At 37.2% G+C, this 17635-nt stretch overlaps 1 protein-coding gene across 6 annotated transcripts in view; it reads left to right on the forward strand.

The window, feature by feature from the left end:
- Positions 1–1262: 1262 nt before the first annotated feature.
- sdk2b (sidekick cell adhesion molecule 2b) overlaps positions 1263–17635 on the forward strand; it is a 436106-nt gene continuing 419733 nt past the window's right edge. For 3 of the 6 annotated variants that reach the window (XM_052112358.1, XM_052112359.1, XM_052112360.1), the window contains exon 1: positions 1263–2180. In XM_052112358.1, the coding sequence (XP_051968318.1) occupies positions 2051–2180 (130 nt within the window). In that variant the 5' untranslated portion in view covers positions 1263–2050. The remainder of the gene's footprint in view (positions 2181–17635) is intronic. The other 3 variants (XM_052112355.1, XM_052112357.1, XM_052112356.1) reach the window with 1 other exon arrangement.

Below are 17635 nucleotides of genomic sequence, written 5' to 3' on the forward strand. Positions count from 1 at the left end.
AAGTCGCCTTCGGCTTGCTCACTGCGGTTCTAAATACATTTATTATTCAATTATTTAATTATTAAAATCACCATTTTATTTATTTACTGTATTTATTTTTTCCAGCCTGATGAACTAGGGCCACATTCACTTTTATTATATACATCCTTCAACATTTTCCTTTTTTGTATCATGGAAGATAGGAAGTCATGGTGAGTTTAGAACCACAAGAGGGTGAGTAATTTTAACACAATTTTATTTCTGGGAGGACTATTATTTTAAAATCACTATTCCCTGCCAAAATACACTCTATGGCCTAATGAAATAATTGATTGTATTTTGAGGTATGTGTTTGTGAATGTACCTTAGACTGACTTTAAAAAGTGTCAAAGAGTAGATAATAAATATACATTAACATTTGCTTTTATTCATTTAGCAGATGCTGTTATCCAGAATATATATTACAAAAACACAAACGTAATCTGTCACATGGAGACAACAAATTTAGCAATGCTACAATAGGAAATTGTGATTAAATGACGATTTGTGATCATCCTGATACATTCATATTTGTATGGGCGGAATATTCTTTTTTTTTTATTTCAGTACAAAGAAACAAACAAAAGACCAACTGATGGACAGATAGAGACACAATTACGGCCAAACACAATGCAATGAGGGGAAGTGAGACAGACCAACAGACATACTCAGGTAAATAGACATAGACAACCAGACAAACTAGATAGAGAGACAAACAAACAAACAGATAGATAGATAGACAGACAGACAGACAGACAGACAGACAGACAGACAGACAGACAGACAGACTGACAGACTGACAGACAGAGGTAGGGATAGATATAGAATCCAATAATTGTTTTTATTTATTTACATTTAAAATAACATAAACTATATTTATATCTTCTGAATCAGTTGTATTAGTGCCACTTGAATTCCTAAAAGTAAGAACTGATCAGTCAAGAATGTCAACACCAATCAATGTCAGCTCCGCAAACAGAAGCATTGACAGACTATCCACTAATCATTGCGATGTGTAAAAGAGGCACACACTCGTTGTTGTGATGGCTGATCATTTAGTCTTTTCAGAATAAGCGTTGTGCTGCCTCCTACACGTTCATTCCAGTGCATTCAGTAGCAAGATCGCGCTTGTCTGTCTCACTGTGTCTTATTGGAGCTCACCGCGCGGTGGCACCGTGAGTCAACCCCCTCCGTGCCCATTGCTGTCCCCGATACTCTGCTCATATGATGCTCAAGATTTCCAGGGCTTCATACCGAAGGTTCTTGCGCGACACACTCCGATAACAGTTTGATCTCTCTCAGATTCCGTTTCCCACCATCACAGCGGAGTTTTGCGCACAGCATGGTTCGTTTGGACAAAAGGATAGCACAGCGCAGTCAAAGGGGACTTGAGAAGTTACTTATGCCGAATGAAGCTTAATCTGCATCTGGGCGGACTATGTGAACAGGAGGTCCGTCACAGCAAAAGACTCATTTTGTGGATATCAAACAGCAAAGTAGCGCGGACAGATAATAACTTTTAGTTTATTGGAATGACAAATGGACATTATTTTTAACGCACAAACGAATGAGTCAGTGTCACTTGGCGAATAACAGGCTGCTCTGGAAACACTTATCAACAGTTCTTGAACTAAAGGTGGCTGTTCTCTGGATTGGGAATATGTTGTGTGATTAAACATATGTTTAGTTAAATGAAACCGCAGCAAACGCATAATAGTGGAGATCGCTGACGAAAAGGCGCATTGCTGTGCATTTGGACTCCGTATAGACTGTTCGTGCGTGATACATGGTCTCCCGTGTGCAAAGTTTTACAATATTTCAAATATTGTTCACAAACTCAGACCTACAGTTGAGTTACACAATATTCAAGCCTGCAATATTAATGTGCCATATGGTTGAAGGGTCAGTCTTTAATTGATTCGCGCCTTGCATCAGTTGCGCAAAGGCGCAGGACGCACCAGAGACCGCACACGCTTCAGTCATTTACACGCCGTCCACACACTTAACAGTGGCAGGACTGTGGAGGAGCAACATGTGCCCGGTGTTCAATACCTCTCCAACTGCTCTTCTGGCAATGTTTGGAAGTTCGGGCAAACCGAGAAGGATACTCAGTTGGATTGTAGTATTGTTGTCGGTGGTCCTTCATCTGACGTCCGCGCAAGGTAAGGGACTGCTTTAACTAAGTTAGTTAGCCCTTAGCAAATCAAGACTGTCAAGACTTGTGCAGAGTCTTGAATGGAAATGAACGGTCTATAAATACCCTTTAAACGCAGAGCGAGACTGACAGAATGACAGTTTATGTCTTAATCACAGTACATGGGGAAGACCCCCTTAAGAACAAGGTGTAGTGTAGTGATAAATTGTAATGTATACAAATGTAATGAGCATGCAAAGTATCATTCAAAATTGTTTATGGAACTAAAAGAAATGTGTGATCCTTCAGTTGGCACAAAATTTAAAAGTAAAAGGGTACAAGATACCCTTTTATCATGCTATATATTTTATGTTTGTGTGCCAATCAGCTCTCTCTCTCTCTCTCTCTCTCTCTCTCTCTCTCTCTCTCTAACTCTCTCTCTATAACTGAGTCACTGTACAGGATGTGTTGTAGACTCATCCTGTACATCCTTTTGCATCTATTACAGTTTTTAGACCAAATAGACTGAATAAAGGATTAACCTGCAATTATTACCTCCAGGATCTCTCTCTCTCTATATATATATATATATATATATATATATATATATATATGTATATATATATATCTGTACAGCTTTTGTCTGTATGGTAAAGTGTATTGAAATTCAGACCACACACACCCAAAGCATTCTTTTGTGCACTGATTTTATTATAAATGACATGGCTACAAAATGAACCAAAGCCAATTAATGAAGGATGTAGATTAACCATCAAAATTAATTAAATTCTTGCCTGTTTTATGACTACATAGTGGGAGAGCTGTGTTAAAGAGAGCTCACCAAATGCCTCTTGTATGGTTTTCTTGTAAAATGTTGTGCGCTTATCTAATGTCACTTATCAGTGTGCTGTCATCCTCTTATGTGAGAATTGATGATATGGGGATTCATTATTTTAATTAGTCAGACTGGGAACTGACAAAATGGGAGTATTGACATTTTACAACTGAACAACTAAAATGTAACCATTCTGATACACACCTGTAGATCTATATAGATAGTCTTGATATAAAAGAGACTGAACATTTTCTCTGCAATATTCATTGCAATATTGACCACTTGATGTTTTTTGGGGGCACAGGAGACTGCGACACAGAAAGGGATAGAAAACGCTTACATGAGTTGCTCTGCATGAGCAATGCAAGGCATTTTTAACTGGCCACTTGTGGTAATTTGCCTCTCTACTTAGTTGATGGTCTCAAGCAGGGTATATTTTCGTTGAAATATTGTAGATGGCAGGAGAGCAACAGCAGATTGCATGCCTCTGATCATTCACTTTTGAGCTTTCTGCCTAAAAATGGATAGAAGCAATAGATGCAAGCAAAGATGAATCTTTTCTGTAAAAAAAGAAAAAAAAAAAAGGTGCTGGCTCATTTAAACATATCTGTACTGCTCTACAAAACCAAAATACAGTAAATATGCTTACAGGAATAGTTCACCCAAAAATGAAAATTCTTTTAAGTACTCACCCTCATGCAGCTCACCCAAGAACTTGCATTGCATTGTTCTCGCATGAACATGCATGCCACTGTGAATGAGCTTTTCTCATAGTGCTCATAAAGGCATAGAGGACATCAGCATTTTCACCTCAAAATGACTTATAGTTGATGTTTTTATGGACATGTCGTTTGCCTTTATAAGACTTGGAATATGATGTAGGAGTTGCATGGAATACTTTTATGAGAATCTTGGGTCTTTTTAAGCTTTAAAAAGAGGCAATATCCACTGCCTTTGTATTGAAAAGATACCTCGTAATATGAATTAAAACCTCTTCTTTTGTGAGAGAAAGAAAGTCATATGGATTTGGAAGGACATGGAGATGACTAAATCGAAATATTTGGATGAACTTTTCCCTTATCTACTTATTATCTTATACAACTGAAAATGAGAAAACTGGCTTCTAATATTATGATTATCTAGCCATATGTGTTGCACATACGCACATCGTAATGCACTGGTTAGATATGCGCATGTTGAGCCAAGCCCATCTGTCAGAAGGCAGATTATAATCTATAGACCTGATTTTGGTCATAACTCAAATGCAAAAATATTTACTTATGTTTTCCAACGCAACAAGATATTTTTCCCACCGCAATGCAATGATGCTAAAATGTATTGTTCAAACTTGGTCTCGCACATCTCTTGCTTGAAGGTATTCTCTTCTTGTCTCCATCTTAGCATAGCTGGGATGCTTAGAAGGAAGTTGTTATGCAAGCACAGGTGGGAGTGTGGGGTATGCTTGATAGCTACGGACACTAAGCCCTGGATCGGGGAAAATGCTGCTCTATAATGCTACCTGGGGAGGGAAACACACAAACTAAGAATGTGCCATTTATCCATCATTCATGAGTGTATTCTGTCTAACCTGACATTTACAGTAGATTGATAAATTACACATTGGATGGATTAGAGTAACAGTTTTTTGTGTGTGCTTGTGTGTATGTGTATATTTGGATGGAAACGGAGCGTGAGGAGAGGGAAAGAAAAAATGAGAGAAGCAGAATGAGATTACAGCAGGGTGGGTTTACAGCAGAGGTACTAAACTGGCTTTGCTTTCAGAACCCGGATTTTATATTACACATCAAGTGGTGACCTAACACAGTACCAAAATGGTCTTTAATATCTAACATTTAAATGGTTTACTCATAATTGTATTTATATAGACTGTAAAAAAACAATTCTTACTAACTTTTTGTGTCTTGTGTTCCAATAAAAGTATCTAAACATGCTTAAAACAAGATCATTTTACTTGAGAAGCAAAACAACACAAGATATCTTGTTTTCAAATAAATCTAACACATTTTAGTAATGTTTATGCCTATAATAATAATAATAAAAAATGGCTATTTTTGTTGTTGTTTTAAGGATGTTTTGATATTTTGTACCATAAATTAAGGCAACATTTGTATTTATTTTTTTATTTCCAGCATAACATTACATAAAATAGATTATTAATGCCTGAAGCCAGTAAATCATTGCACAAAATGTGGTCATTGCAAGTGAACCGGTATTTAGTGTTATGTATGTCGTATATTATTTTACCTTGTGTAGTTGGTGTTTTGTTGATGTTTTTTCTCGGGTATGATAAAAAGTAAAGCAACCTGTCCATAATGGCATCTTTCTCATTTAAATAGTGACAAGTGACAGAATTTACACCAAAATACTGTAGAGCACTGTTTCCAACCCTGTTCCTGGAGGCACCCAACACTACACATCTCCCTAATCAAATACACCTGATTCAACTCATCTGATCATTAGTGGAGCCTCCAAGACCTGAATTGGGTGTGTCAGAAAAGGGAGATATACAAAATGTGCTGGGGGGGCCTCCAGGATCAGTGTTGGGAACCACTGCTGGAGAGTTTGATTATCCACACAGTTTCTGATGTTAACAACACAATATATGAATATTGGTAAAGCCTATTTATTTTATATAATTAGTTGCATTTTATTGTTTGCATTTAGCATTGACTTTCCCATCAGAACTGACCTTTTATCTATTTTTTGTCACATCCCACTCCTTTAGAACCACTGTTTTGCAGCAGCCTATGATCTGTGGTGTCAGTATATTCATACAAGGAAACATCCTGGCAGGTGTTCTGAAAGGGATTCCTGGGGTTGAGGCCTCTCACCTTACCATCATTAAAACAGATTCCACCACAGTGCTTATGATCCAGCTTTCAGAATCTTGGCAGGGTTTTAATATAAAATCCATTGAGACACTTCCACTCAACAGAGGATACAAGACTCCATCAGAGATAAAGTGGGATATATTACCGAACAGAACTGCGAGGGCTTACGGGAATAGTTGGTTTTGATTTTCTTTGTGTAGACTGTATAAATAAGTGTTTACCAGAGTCTTAAAGAAGTGCATTTTGTTATATTGAAAGAAAAAAATTGTGGTGCCTGCTAAGGTATTTGAACAAACCTCTTGTCCTAAAAATTACAATTTGGTGTGTTACACATCCTGCACCATTTGGACATGCATGACACTTCAAATAATGTGACTTGTTGAGGATAATGTGCTATTACTTTTCTAAGCAAATGGATTTAAAATGTTCACATGCTGGATTACAAAAACAATCTCTCACATGGACTGCGAGCCAAATCTAGATGCTATAATATCATAACGATTGGGAATGGACTCTTTTAACTTGGTCTTGTAGGCAAGAACCTAGAAACTACCCAGAAAACCCTAGCAACCACATAGCAAAAAAAAACAACAAGTTTAGCATGGGCAAGCACTATTCATATTTCTTAAGAAAATGTGACCATCTAGCATTTTGAACGAATAGAATTTCATGGTGGGCAGAGCTACTGAGCACAATGGCCCAAAACTAGAAACCAAGTCATTGTACTAATGTCCTGCTGCTCATTGAGGCTGGTAAGGAAAAAATTAGCATAGCTTTATTGTAGCATAGCTGTATTAGGAAGAAAAAGCTATTATCGCTTGTCACACAAATTTTCCTTTTTTTCTGGACACAATATAATGAACACAAAGAAAAACAGATATAAAACAGATCTGTTGAGATGGGTAATACCAAGTCCTTATTCTGTGGAGCCATGCCAAGAGCAGGCTTGTGTGCTCATTATTCATGAAAATGGGACCATTTTAAAATGCACCGAACAACTGGTATGTGTAAATCATTCACCTTCAGATAGCTAGCTTTGTTAGCATGCTGTTAAGGGATGAAGTCTAGGGAGTGTGGCAGGGCCATGACCATAACTCACCTGAACTTGGTGGTGAGCATATTATGATGCCTCCATTGCCGCCATAGAAGTGAAATAGAAAAACTAACCGCAAAATGTCATTCTCTGTTTGGATGTTATGCTGGAAATGAAGGTAATGACACAATGATTAGGGTTGGTTGTGATTTGATGATGCTCTTCAACTGAAAGCCTCTGCACTGTCGTTTTCTCAGAGTGCCTCAACGCCCGCAGATGTGAAGCACTTAAGGGGAACATTTTCGCTTTGTTTTACTGTATTTGTATCTAAACCATATTTGGGTGTATCCTGACCTTTCCCCAACGTTAACGATGTTTACACTGCAGAATAAAACCTTATCTTAAAGGAATAGTTCACATAAGAAGATAATTCTCTCATCCTTTACTCATCTTTATACCATCTCAAACTTGATTGACTTTGTTTCTTCTGCGGAATACAACAAAGATATTTTGATGGAGATATGAGTTTTTCTTTTTGTCCATGCAATGCAAGTTGAGGGGGTCCAACACTTTCAAGCTCCAAAAGTTGGGTGACCAGATTCCTGCTTGTGGAAAACAGGACAGCCCCCTCCCAGCAAAAATGAAATTGACGTATCCTAACCTAGGCGCAGATCAATGTGAAGTAGAGGGTGTATCCGCATCTGTAACTGTTGTCACCTTGTACTGGCAATAATTTTTCTGAGTGTGCACTTGTCTTTCAAGAGTTTATGATAAAATGCTTAGAAGTCCAGTCCAATATTAAGACGTACGAAAAGCATTGCCTTCATGACTGTTACACTGAGTGGTGTCCATGCTGCATTCATTAATGAGAACACGCGCTCCACAGTTTCAGATGTCCCGACTCCGAAGTTGGTGGTCTTGCTCTCCAGCTCACGAAAAGTGTCTGTCCATCTCTCAGACATGGCCATCTTGTTCATGTTCCAGTCAGTGATGCTGCGAGTGACAATGTTTTTCACCTAAGCCCACTCATCAAACTGAGAGCAGAGATTCTGGATTAGAAGTATTTGAGGCTGCTCTGAATGTCTATCCACTCTGGGATGTCTCTCAGTAGGGCCCACTCAAGTTTATCTGTGTTCTCCAATGAGTGGCTCCATGTTTGGAGGTTATCCACTGATGCTGAATGTTTCTCACTGTACAAAATAAATCATCTGCTCGCATGTCACCAGCTTCAACCAGGGAATCCAACTGCTTTTTAATATCAGAGGGAATTAATGATTCCTCCAGCCTGGGCTGCAAGACTTTTCTCAAGTCGTGAATGTGGAAAGCTTTGGCCGTGCAGAACAGAATGATAAGCAAAAAGTCTTTCACTTGCGTGCACCTTGTCAGATTCTGAACTTTGCATCACAAAAAAATTACAAAAACTTGGTGTGGCACACTTACTTTTAGCAGTATCCAAATGCTTTTTTGAATGAACATGCTGTTCATTCAAATGGGCGATGTAAAAGCAAGCTCCACAAATCTCACACCTCACTTTACTAGGCTCTGTCTGTGACTCCTTTTTTAGAAACGTAAACTCTTTTTGAAGATCCACATTAAATGTACATGCACGCTTCCTTGACATTTTTCCAGCTGCAATTTCATGTGTGCTCTTTCAAAATGTCTCTTCAATCAGTTCACTAACTGGACATCTATTGATATGGGATTGTGATTGGATAGTTTAATCCAATCATGTACTTCAAATAACACCCAATTTTGGTTTTATTGGTTTTTCAAGCCGTATCTTTGGCTATCATTGTTTAGAATACTCACATGATCGAGGAAGCCGCATAGGCGATAAAGACATTTTAGGAGAGGGGAAATAGGGGACACAACACCTTTTTTTCAGAATAAGTCACAACACTAGAAAAAGTGTTTAAATATGGGACTGTCCCTGGAAAAGGGAGGTCTGGTCACCCTATCCAAAAGGAGCTTAAACAATATCTGATATTTTTTTGGAAAACAGTCATGAGGATCTAAAAACATTTTTTTTTTTTTTTACAGATTGGCTACCTGCATATTGGTTACAATACTGTCTTTGATTTGGTGGATATATTTTATTTTGGTTTTCAAGAGTTCATAGTGATTTAAAACTAAATTTAAACATTTTTAATAACAATTTATAATAATAACTGTAATAAAATATTAGTACGCATTCCAATTTTTCAAAAATTTCAGCTTTTAATTGTTTTATTTAATGATTTATTTTATTTAAAGATTTATTTTATTTTTTATTACTCTCCCCAGATGGTTACCACACTTAGACAAACACACACACATAAATGAGTTTAAACTCAGGAATGTTTTTAATAACTTGATAATAGATCTGGGAAGAAAGAAAAAAAAAAATTGCATCACATAATTTTCCCATAAAGTAGCCAAGACTAGAAAACGAGGCTGTTTACGGAGTAGCCAAGCAACAAAAGTTCAACCTTGGGTATTTCAAGTATTTCAAGCTTGGAGGTTCATCTGCAGTACATTTTCAAAATCAAGACCAATGGATTGATTCACATGGCACAAAAGATTGGCAACTCCTAGAGATTTTAACAAATGTCTGAGAATCAGTTATGTTACTTACTCTCGACACTCAAAACAGATGTATTGAGTCCTCTTTACTTTTTTATATAAAGAGGCCCCTAGCTCTTGACTCAATTTAATACCCGGAGACAGAGTATAGGAACTGCATCGATCGGATGTCTTCTTCTTTTTTCTCCCACAGTATGATAAACAAGGCAGGTGTGAAGGTCACTCCTCCCACACTCCCTGCTGGGTCTAGAGGGGGGTCACTCTCATCTTCGGACATACTGATGCCGTGGGCGACGCTACAGGCCTTTTCAATGCCTGAATACCAAATGCATATATAGGGGGTTGAGGTTACCTTTGACGATTCCTCTTCTGTTCTGCGTCTGTGGCTCAACTTTAAATAAAAAATAAGCATATGTCCAAAACTATTTTAGATTCCTGAATGCATCCCTATCATTCATTAGACAAAACACTGACATCATTTTGTAAGTGTCTAGTGTCTAATCTCTAAAACTATCTCTTGTAAGCTTGAAGCAAAATGCCATTGTTCTGTTATGTGATTTCCTTTAGGAATTTAATGGAAACTGTGCAGATGTATGCTTTTAACAGTGACCTAAAAAAACAGAGCAATAAAAGGGCATGTTCACCTAACAATAAAAAAAAGATGTCATAATTTACTCACCCCCATGTTGTCCCAAACCTATATGACTTTCTTTTTTCCATGGAACACAAGAGGAAACATTTTGAAGAATGTTGACACTGCTCTTTTTTTCATATAATGGAAGTCAATGGAGACTGAGGCTGTCTGTCACATTTATGCCTCTCATCCACACTAGATCATTGTTGTCCAGTTTTTCGAAAAACACTCTCCGTTACTGCTGTACATACTTGACATTGACATTAGAAAATAAAATTGTGTACAGGTGGTCTGAGTAACATCTCCTTTTGACTTCCACGTATTCATAATTTATTTTTGGGACTTTTCAAATGACTTAAATGTACAGATTTTATTCTTTTAGCCAGGTCCCATTACTATACTTTAAGTATTAAACTATGAAAGGAGCATGCTTGAGATTAAATATGAGAAAAGTGATGACTACAGAACATTTTTTATTGGTATCATTTTCAAATAAGCTGTAAATTTGCCAAATTATGCAAAAAAGTGTAAAATTATTTGTGTGCATTTTGGATACATAAAATGAAAGCTATGAAATTAGAATTAGCAAGACAAAGAAGTCGTCATTTTAGTTCAAAAACAGAATTCTAATAAACTGAGATGTGGTGGAAATTACACTGTGGTTAAATTTCCATAACCAGGACTTTCAGAATTAAAAAAACAAAAACTAAAAAACTAAATTGGAATTGGAATTGGGAAAATTGTTTAGGAGCATGTTTGGTTAATAGCAATAATTGATAATTATCATAGATAATTATCAATTATTAAAATCAATAGAACACTGTTTAGAAGCAATGTTAGCTTTTTAATCCTTTAAATCAACAATCATAAAAGACAACCATCAATTATCAAATTCAATAGAATATTAATTATTATCAATGATAATCACTAATTATTAAAATTAATGGAACTGTGATTAGAATTAACACTAGCTTAATGATCCTTCAAATTCAACAATCATCAAAGATAATTGTCAATTATAAAAAAAACAATAGAATATTAATAAGGACTAATATCGCTGGGGCACCACCCTTGAATCAGGGACTAATAACCAGACAATATAATAGTCTCAATATTAGATTGTTCTCTTAGGAAAGTCAATGTCCGGAGAACATACATTTTCAAAAGGGAACAACGGAGGCTTGAAACCGAGCACTGGCATCCCCTGCCAGCCTTTGACACAGGTGTATGCAAAACAAACCAAAAACACTTCTCTTTGAAATAAAAGTTTATTGATGCAGTAATATCAATTAATAATCAATACAATGCTGTCAATAAACTTCTGACTTAAAACTACAAACTGAACAGTAACGTGATTAGATATGGTAATGAATGTGGTTTACAAGGACAATTTTTTTAGGTTACAAACTGGTAATTACAATGGTATTATGCTATAAATGTAGTTTATGAGGAAATTTCTAGTGTCCCATAATTAAACTATGTTTTATTGAAAATGTAAAACTGCAGAAAGGGTTTTCTGTGAGGGTTAGGTTTAGGGGATAGAATATCGTTTGTATAGTATAAAAATCATTATGTGTATGGAAAGACCTCATAATGATAGGTAGATCAACATGTGTGTGTGTGTGTGTGTGTGTGTGTGTGTGTGTGTGTGTGTGTGTGTGTGTGTGTTTAAGGAGTGACATGCACAATATGGTGGACGTGACTCTCATGGAGAGTACGTCATGCAAGATTTCCGGCCAGTGAATATGGCCCGTTAATGGCGTCTGCCTTTTTACCGCATGTCTCTGCTTGTACGATAATTTGGGGACAAAGCTGAGCTTTTTCAGACTGGTCATCGGTTCTCCCGATGGCCAGTCTGCCACTGATCAGCCCCAAAGTGTGTCGGCCCACCAGGAAAATGTGCCCGGTATGCTAGATTACCAGTATAGCCCTGGGTGAGAGGATGAATTAAAAATACTAGTTAGTCAGCGACTGGGAACAAATATCATATAATACATTCCATACTAATCAATCCAGTGTTTGGAGGGAATATGCTTGGAAGATACAAATGAGATTTTTGAGAAAACTGTTACTCAAAGTAAATACAGTAACATGGTAAAAGAGGATTGTTGAAGAAATTATATACAAGTGCTCTAAATCGACAACTTATTGCAATGAAGTGATTAGGCAGGTTAATTAAATGTTTAACTGCTCAATAGAAATACTTCCAGCAAACTTTATTTTGGGTAAAATGCCATTGTCGTTAAGAAATAAAACCGAACACAATATATTTAGGGTAATCAGAATAGCATCTTTGAAACAGATTCCTTCCTAAAAAAATTGGCTTATACCAGAACCCCCACAATTAAAAAAAAAATCTAAAATAAAAAGCATAAAATGCGAGCACTTGGAATACTGTATGAAAAAAAAGTATGCAATAAGATGACGTATTTTTATTTTTATAAAATACATTTTGTGTACTGCTTATATTTATTATTGATTATATTATTATAACATCAAGTAAAATGCTGTATGTTGATCTTGAGTCCATGAAAGATAGAAGGGGTTTGGGTGGCAATCACCCCTTTCCATAGCAATCTTGAGCTTTTAATATTTTAAAACAATTATTTTTTTTATAATTAATCCATCTTACTGGCTGTTTTATAAAAAATTGTATATTTAAATTTTTTTTGTTGCTATGGCTAAAAATCAATTAATTTTTAATTAAAATACAACACTCTATCTGCTGATAAAGGACATTTAGATTCTCAAATAATAATTTGTCATGAAGAGTCGATTTTGTGGATTGTATTTGTAAAGTGTGCTTTTAAGAGACACGGGGGAGTGACTTGATTGCATCAGAGATGTCCTTTAACTCACAGCTGATTGGTTCAACATCTGCTTTCGATCTGTAATCCAGAACAAAACCTGCTACGGAGCAGGTTAGCTGTGTAGTGTAAATTGATATGACAATAAATACTGCTAAAAGCAGACCAACTTTAATGGTACCAAAAACCTGGGGTTCAGGCAAACTAAACTATAAATTACCTAGCTAACCACCGAAACCGGCATCATGGTACAGGCCTCTGCTCAGAATGCACATGTAAAGCAATGTTTTGATAGCGCCACAGAGCCACAGTGTTTAATTTTTCTTCCAAATCGACCCAGCTAACAATTTTTGGTTCCTAGAATGTTCCAGAAACTTTAGATTTATGTTTCTCAGAATGTTCCCAAAGTAGACATTCAAATGTTATCTTTGATTAGTGATTGATGTTCTAGGAGGGTGGTTATAAAAATAAAACCTAAACCATTAGAGAACATTCTAGATACGTTCTCATTAGGGTTGCCCAAAAAAGCTATATGCAACATTTTGGGAGCATTAGTTTATGGTTTTACAAAAATAAAACCTTAAAAGGATGTTCCTAGAACGTTAGAAAATGGTTCCTGAAAAATAACATAAGCTGTTAACTGGAAACCTTCTAATGGCTGACAGGTCTCTGGAATTGGAGAAAGTATTTTGACATTGAAACAATTATACTCTTTATCAGTGCAAGCATTCAGCCACAAAACCAAGTCAGTCCTTAATTATACCTTAGCTGCAGCTTTTAAAAAGGGTAGAGAGCAGAATACAGAGTAACGAATATGGAAATTGCTTGTTCTGTCAGACAGGTACCTCTATGTTTCCTGTAGAGCCTATTGACACACTGTCTCAACTCGCCTGGGGAAGTGTAGTAGCCTCCACATAGAAGTCTTTGACATAATCATAGAGAACTGGATATATTGGAGAAATATTACATCCATTTTGGAGCGCTAGCACTGGGGTCTGCAAATATTAAATATTTGAACTTTAGGGAGAGAATGAAAGCAAAATAAATAAAGAGAGACAGAGAGGTAGAGGAAATTAGTATGTGATATACCACACTATTTATTTTTTCATGCTAATCAGATAATAATGAAGTGTGTTTGCTAAATCAAGTGTGGCATAATTTCTCTTCCTACATTCATTATTCCACTAAGTTTTGCTCTTTTCAACCATCTGTTCGTTTTATGATTAGACATGCTAATCCTTCATGCTCGCCACAAAAAGAAGCTGCGTTTAAAACGCTCGGACAAATCTGTTCATGATTAGAGCTCCTTGGACTAAAGCATGGCCAACAAATGCAGACAAATGCACTCACATACACTGACGCATACCCAAATACTAAGTTCAAGGACTGTGCCAGCAAGGCATTTAGCCAAGGTGCATATTTTAAATGGTCTCTCAGAGCCCACTGAAGCAGGCATTATGTGGCCTAGTGAGTTGAGTCATGGCCTCTGAAGTTGTCACCGCACAAGAGTAGACTACGATATGGCTTAGTGCCTTACTTCTAAGTATTGCTCTGTTTCGCCTGTACTTTGGTGACATAGCTCCATCTAAAACACACTTTAAGTGCATTTTGCTGCTGTGCCAGTTACAAACTCACAAGGAAAATGCCTAGTTGCTTAGAAGCTGATTTTTTTGCTTTTGCCAAGTGGTCAAAAATCGGTGACACAAAAATGCTATGCATCAAACAAATTTTGTATTATTAGGGAACAATTTAGTATCTTTAGGTAGCTCAATTTAGAGGGATAGTTCACCAATAATTTTATATTATGTCATCATTTACTCATCCTTACGTTGTTCCAAACTTTCTTTTTCCAAAAAAAACACAAAAGCAGATTTTAGGTAGAATATAGTTATGGAATTACAGCCTCAGTCACCAATCACTTTCATTGTTTGGGAAAAAAAAGGATGGAATGGAAGTAAATGGTGACTGTGACTGAAAATTCTCCCCCTATAAGACAGCTGAGGTAGCAAATGTTTCCATCTAGACAACTTTGCGCACACCTTCGCTATTAGTTTAACTTTTGAAAAGTATCCAACCCCATAAAAATTTTATTCCTTCTCTGCCCCACCTAAAGTCCCATGGCAATTTTGGGAGACTTTGATGAAGCTTTCTCATACAAATTAATAACTTCACATAACCTCTTTCTATCCTCATTATGATGAACAAAAACTGTAATATCATCAGCATAAGCAGAAAGACATATCTTTGAGACAACAGAAGATCCAGGTACATGCAAACCTGACCATTCCTCTCAAAGTTTAAAAAGTAATGGTTCAATTGCTAAACTGTACAACTGATCAGACAGTGGACAGCCTTGCCTAATACCTCTTAATATAGGAAAATGTCTTCTCAACCCAACACCCCCCCCCCATCTTGACCACACAAGAAGCATCAGTATATAACAATTTTACCAAATTTAAGAAATTGTCACCAAAATCAAAGACCTTTAACTCATTGAATAGATAGTTATGGTCAACACGATCAAAATATGTATCTTGATCCAAAGAGACCAAACCAACATTCATATTAAAAACTTTACACACATACAAAACATCTCGCACTAAAAATAAATTGTCCATAATAGACCTCTTAGGAACACAATATGATTGATCCCTGTGTACAATCAATTCTATCTCATTTTTTATTCTATTTGACAAGCATTTTGAGAACATTTTGTATTCAGTTGTAAAAAGTACAACAGGACGCCAGTTTTAAAAAAGCTAGATCCACCTTTTTTGGCAATAATGATAAAACAGCATATTGACTGGAAGTAGGCAAAACACCATCTCTTATACACTCACAAAAAACATCAAAAAGGTCCTTGCCTATACAGTTCAAGAACCTCTTATAGAAATCTGCTGGAGAGAGAGAGAGAGAGAGAGAGAGAGAGAGAGAGAGAGGTGCAATAAAGGTAAATGGTGACTGAGGCTAACATTCTGGCTAACAATCCATGTTCCATGGAAGAAAGTAAGTCACACAAGTTTGGAACAACATGGGGGTGAGGTTATTATTTTTGGGTGAGCTATCCTTTTAAGAGCTTGTTTTATATCGTGTGCATCAGAATAGACACTAAAACTAAAAGGAGAACAGCTAATGATGCTGATAATATCTTACTCTGGTGTAAGTTTGAGGGAGATGAAAAGAGCTATAGATAGGGGGGCACTCAGGGGTGCCAGTGAAGGGGCGTAATTGATGCATTGCTACAATTCGCTGTCATTACTCACATTTCATGTGAAATGTGCTTATTGTCACTCCAGGGGCACTCTGTTTCATTTGCTCCGTGTATTCCAACCTTTTTAATCTGCACATTTGAAGCACTTGCTCTTTGATGTTGCAGTACATAAGGGGACTGCTAGAGGTTGCTTACAAGAACAAAATAAGAGTTTGAGCATTATTTTTTTTCCTTTCCATACCTCCCGCCAAGCTCAGATTGCGATACATTGGAGGGATGCATCTTGATTCTTTGTCATTCTTGTAATTTGAAAGGAATAGGTACTAGTTTCTTAAATAATTTCTTTCACATTGTGGCACAGAATGTTCATTTCCATTTATGCATTTGAAAGTTACAACAATCAGTTACTATACCTAAATTTTTGCAAAATGATTTTTACATGGTTTGTTGTACATATCGCAGCACTTTCTGGCGAAAGTAACACTAGATGTGCTACAACAATTATTTTTATTCACTTTCACACACGGCAGATTATACGTTCATAAATAGTTTAATTTTACTAACGACATTGTAACAAGGGTTGACATGGGAAAGGAGGAGGTGGGAACCGGTTGAACATTCAAAGTAATATTTCAATAAGAACTTAAACAAAAAGGCTCTCTCTCTCTCTTGAAATGCCGCATTCCACTGCATTTATCCCTCTCCTCAGCAAATTAGCCCAATTGGGGGTCGGGCATACATTGTCACGGCCCGTCCCCGCCCTCCTCCTCGTCACACTCCTCCCTCCTTTCCCACAGGCCACCCATCCTTTTCCTGGGACAAGTTTGTGTGTTCTTTGGGAATCAAACCCATGACCTTGCCATGCTAGCTAAACTACACCAATTGAGCTAGAGGAATTGATTACCCCCTCAGGATTTAGGTCTATGCCATTGGCCTTATGGAAATCCAGTCCACAAGCTCAGACATATGGCTCATAGCTTGAGCCTCTATGGGATCAACATTACTGCCTGCATGACTGTCTGTATAGTAACCATTCTAGAGTCTCAGCTATTCTAAGGTTGTGTAAACTCGACCCCTCCCCGAGTTGGGAAAAATTGGTCACCAGCCGACCTGGTTTATGGTTGAATCTTTGCAAATGTTATTTAATAAAGATCCATTTGATCTGAATTCAGCTCTAAAGAGGAGCTTTTTGTGATCTCCTGTGTGCAGGGATATTAGTGGGCGTGAGGCAGCAAGTTAAGCGTCTCTGGGAGCGTTGAGCTTTGAAATGTTGAGTCAACGCTGGGCTCTTTTCCATACTTTGTGTTTGCCTGCAGTGGGTTCTTTGAAGTCACAGGTTTCTTCCTCTCACTGATGTCAGGTCTGGCTTGGATCAAGGCAGAAACGCATCAGAGGGGGGAGAGGCCTTATAGGGAATGGCATTTCAGGATCTGTGATAACTCAATGACATGCACAGTCAGTGAATATATGATGCTATTGCCACACCTGAGCATTTCAGCCTGGAAAGCTTCTTCCCGCCCTCATCCTGCCCACATTTTCCACCTCCTGC

Source organism: Xyrauchen texanus, chromosome 40, assembly GCF_025860055.1.
Source record: "Xyrauchen texanus isolate HMW12.3.18 chromosome 40, RBS_HiC_50CHRs, whole genome shotgun sequence".
In the NCBI taxonomy this organism is placed as follows: domain Eukaryota; kingdom Metazoa; phylum Chordata; class Actinopteri; order Cypriniformes; family Catostomidae; genus Xyrauchen; species Xyrauchen texanus.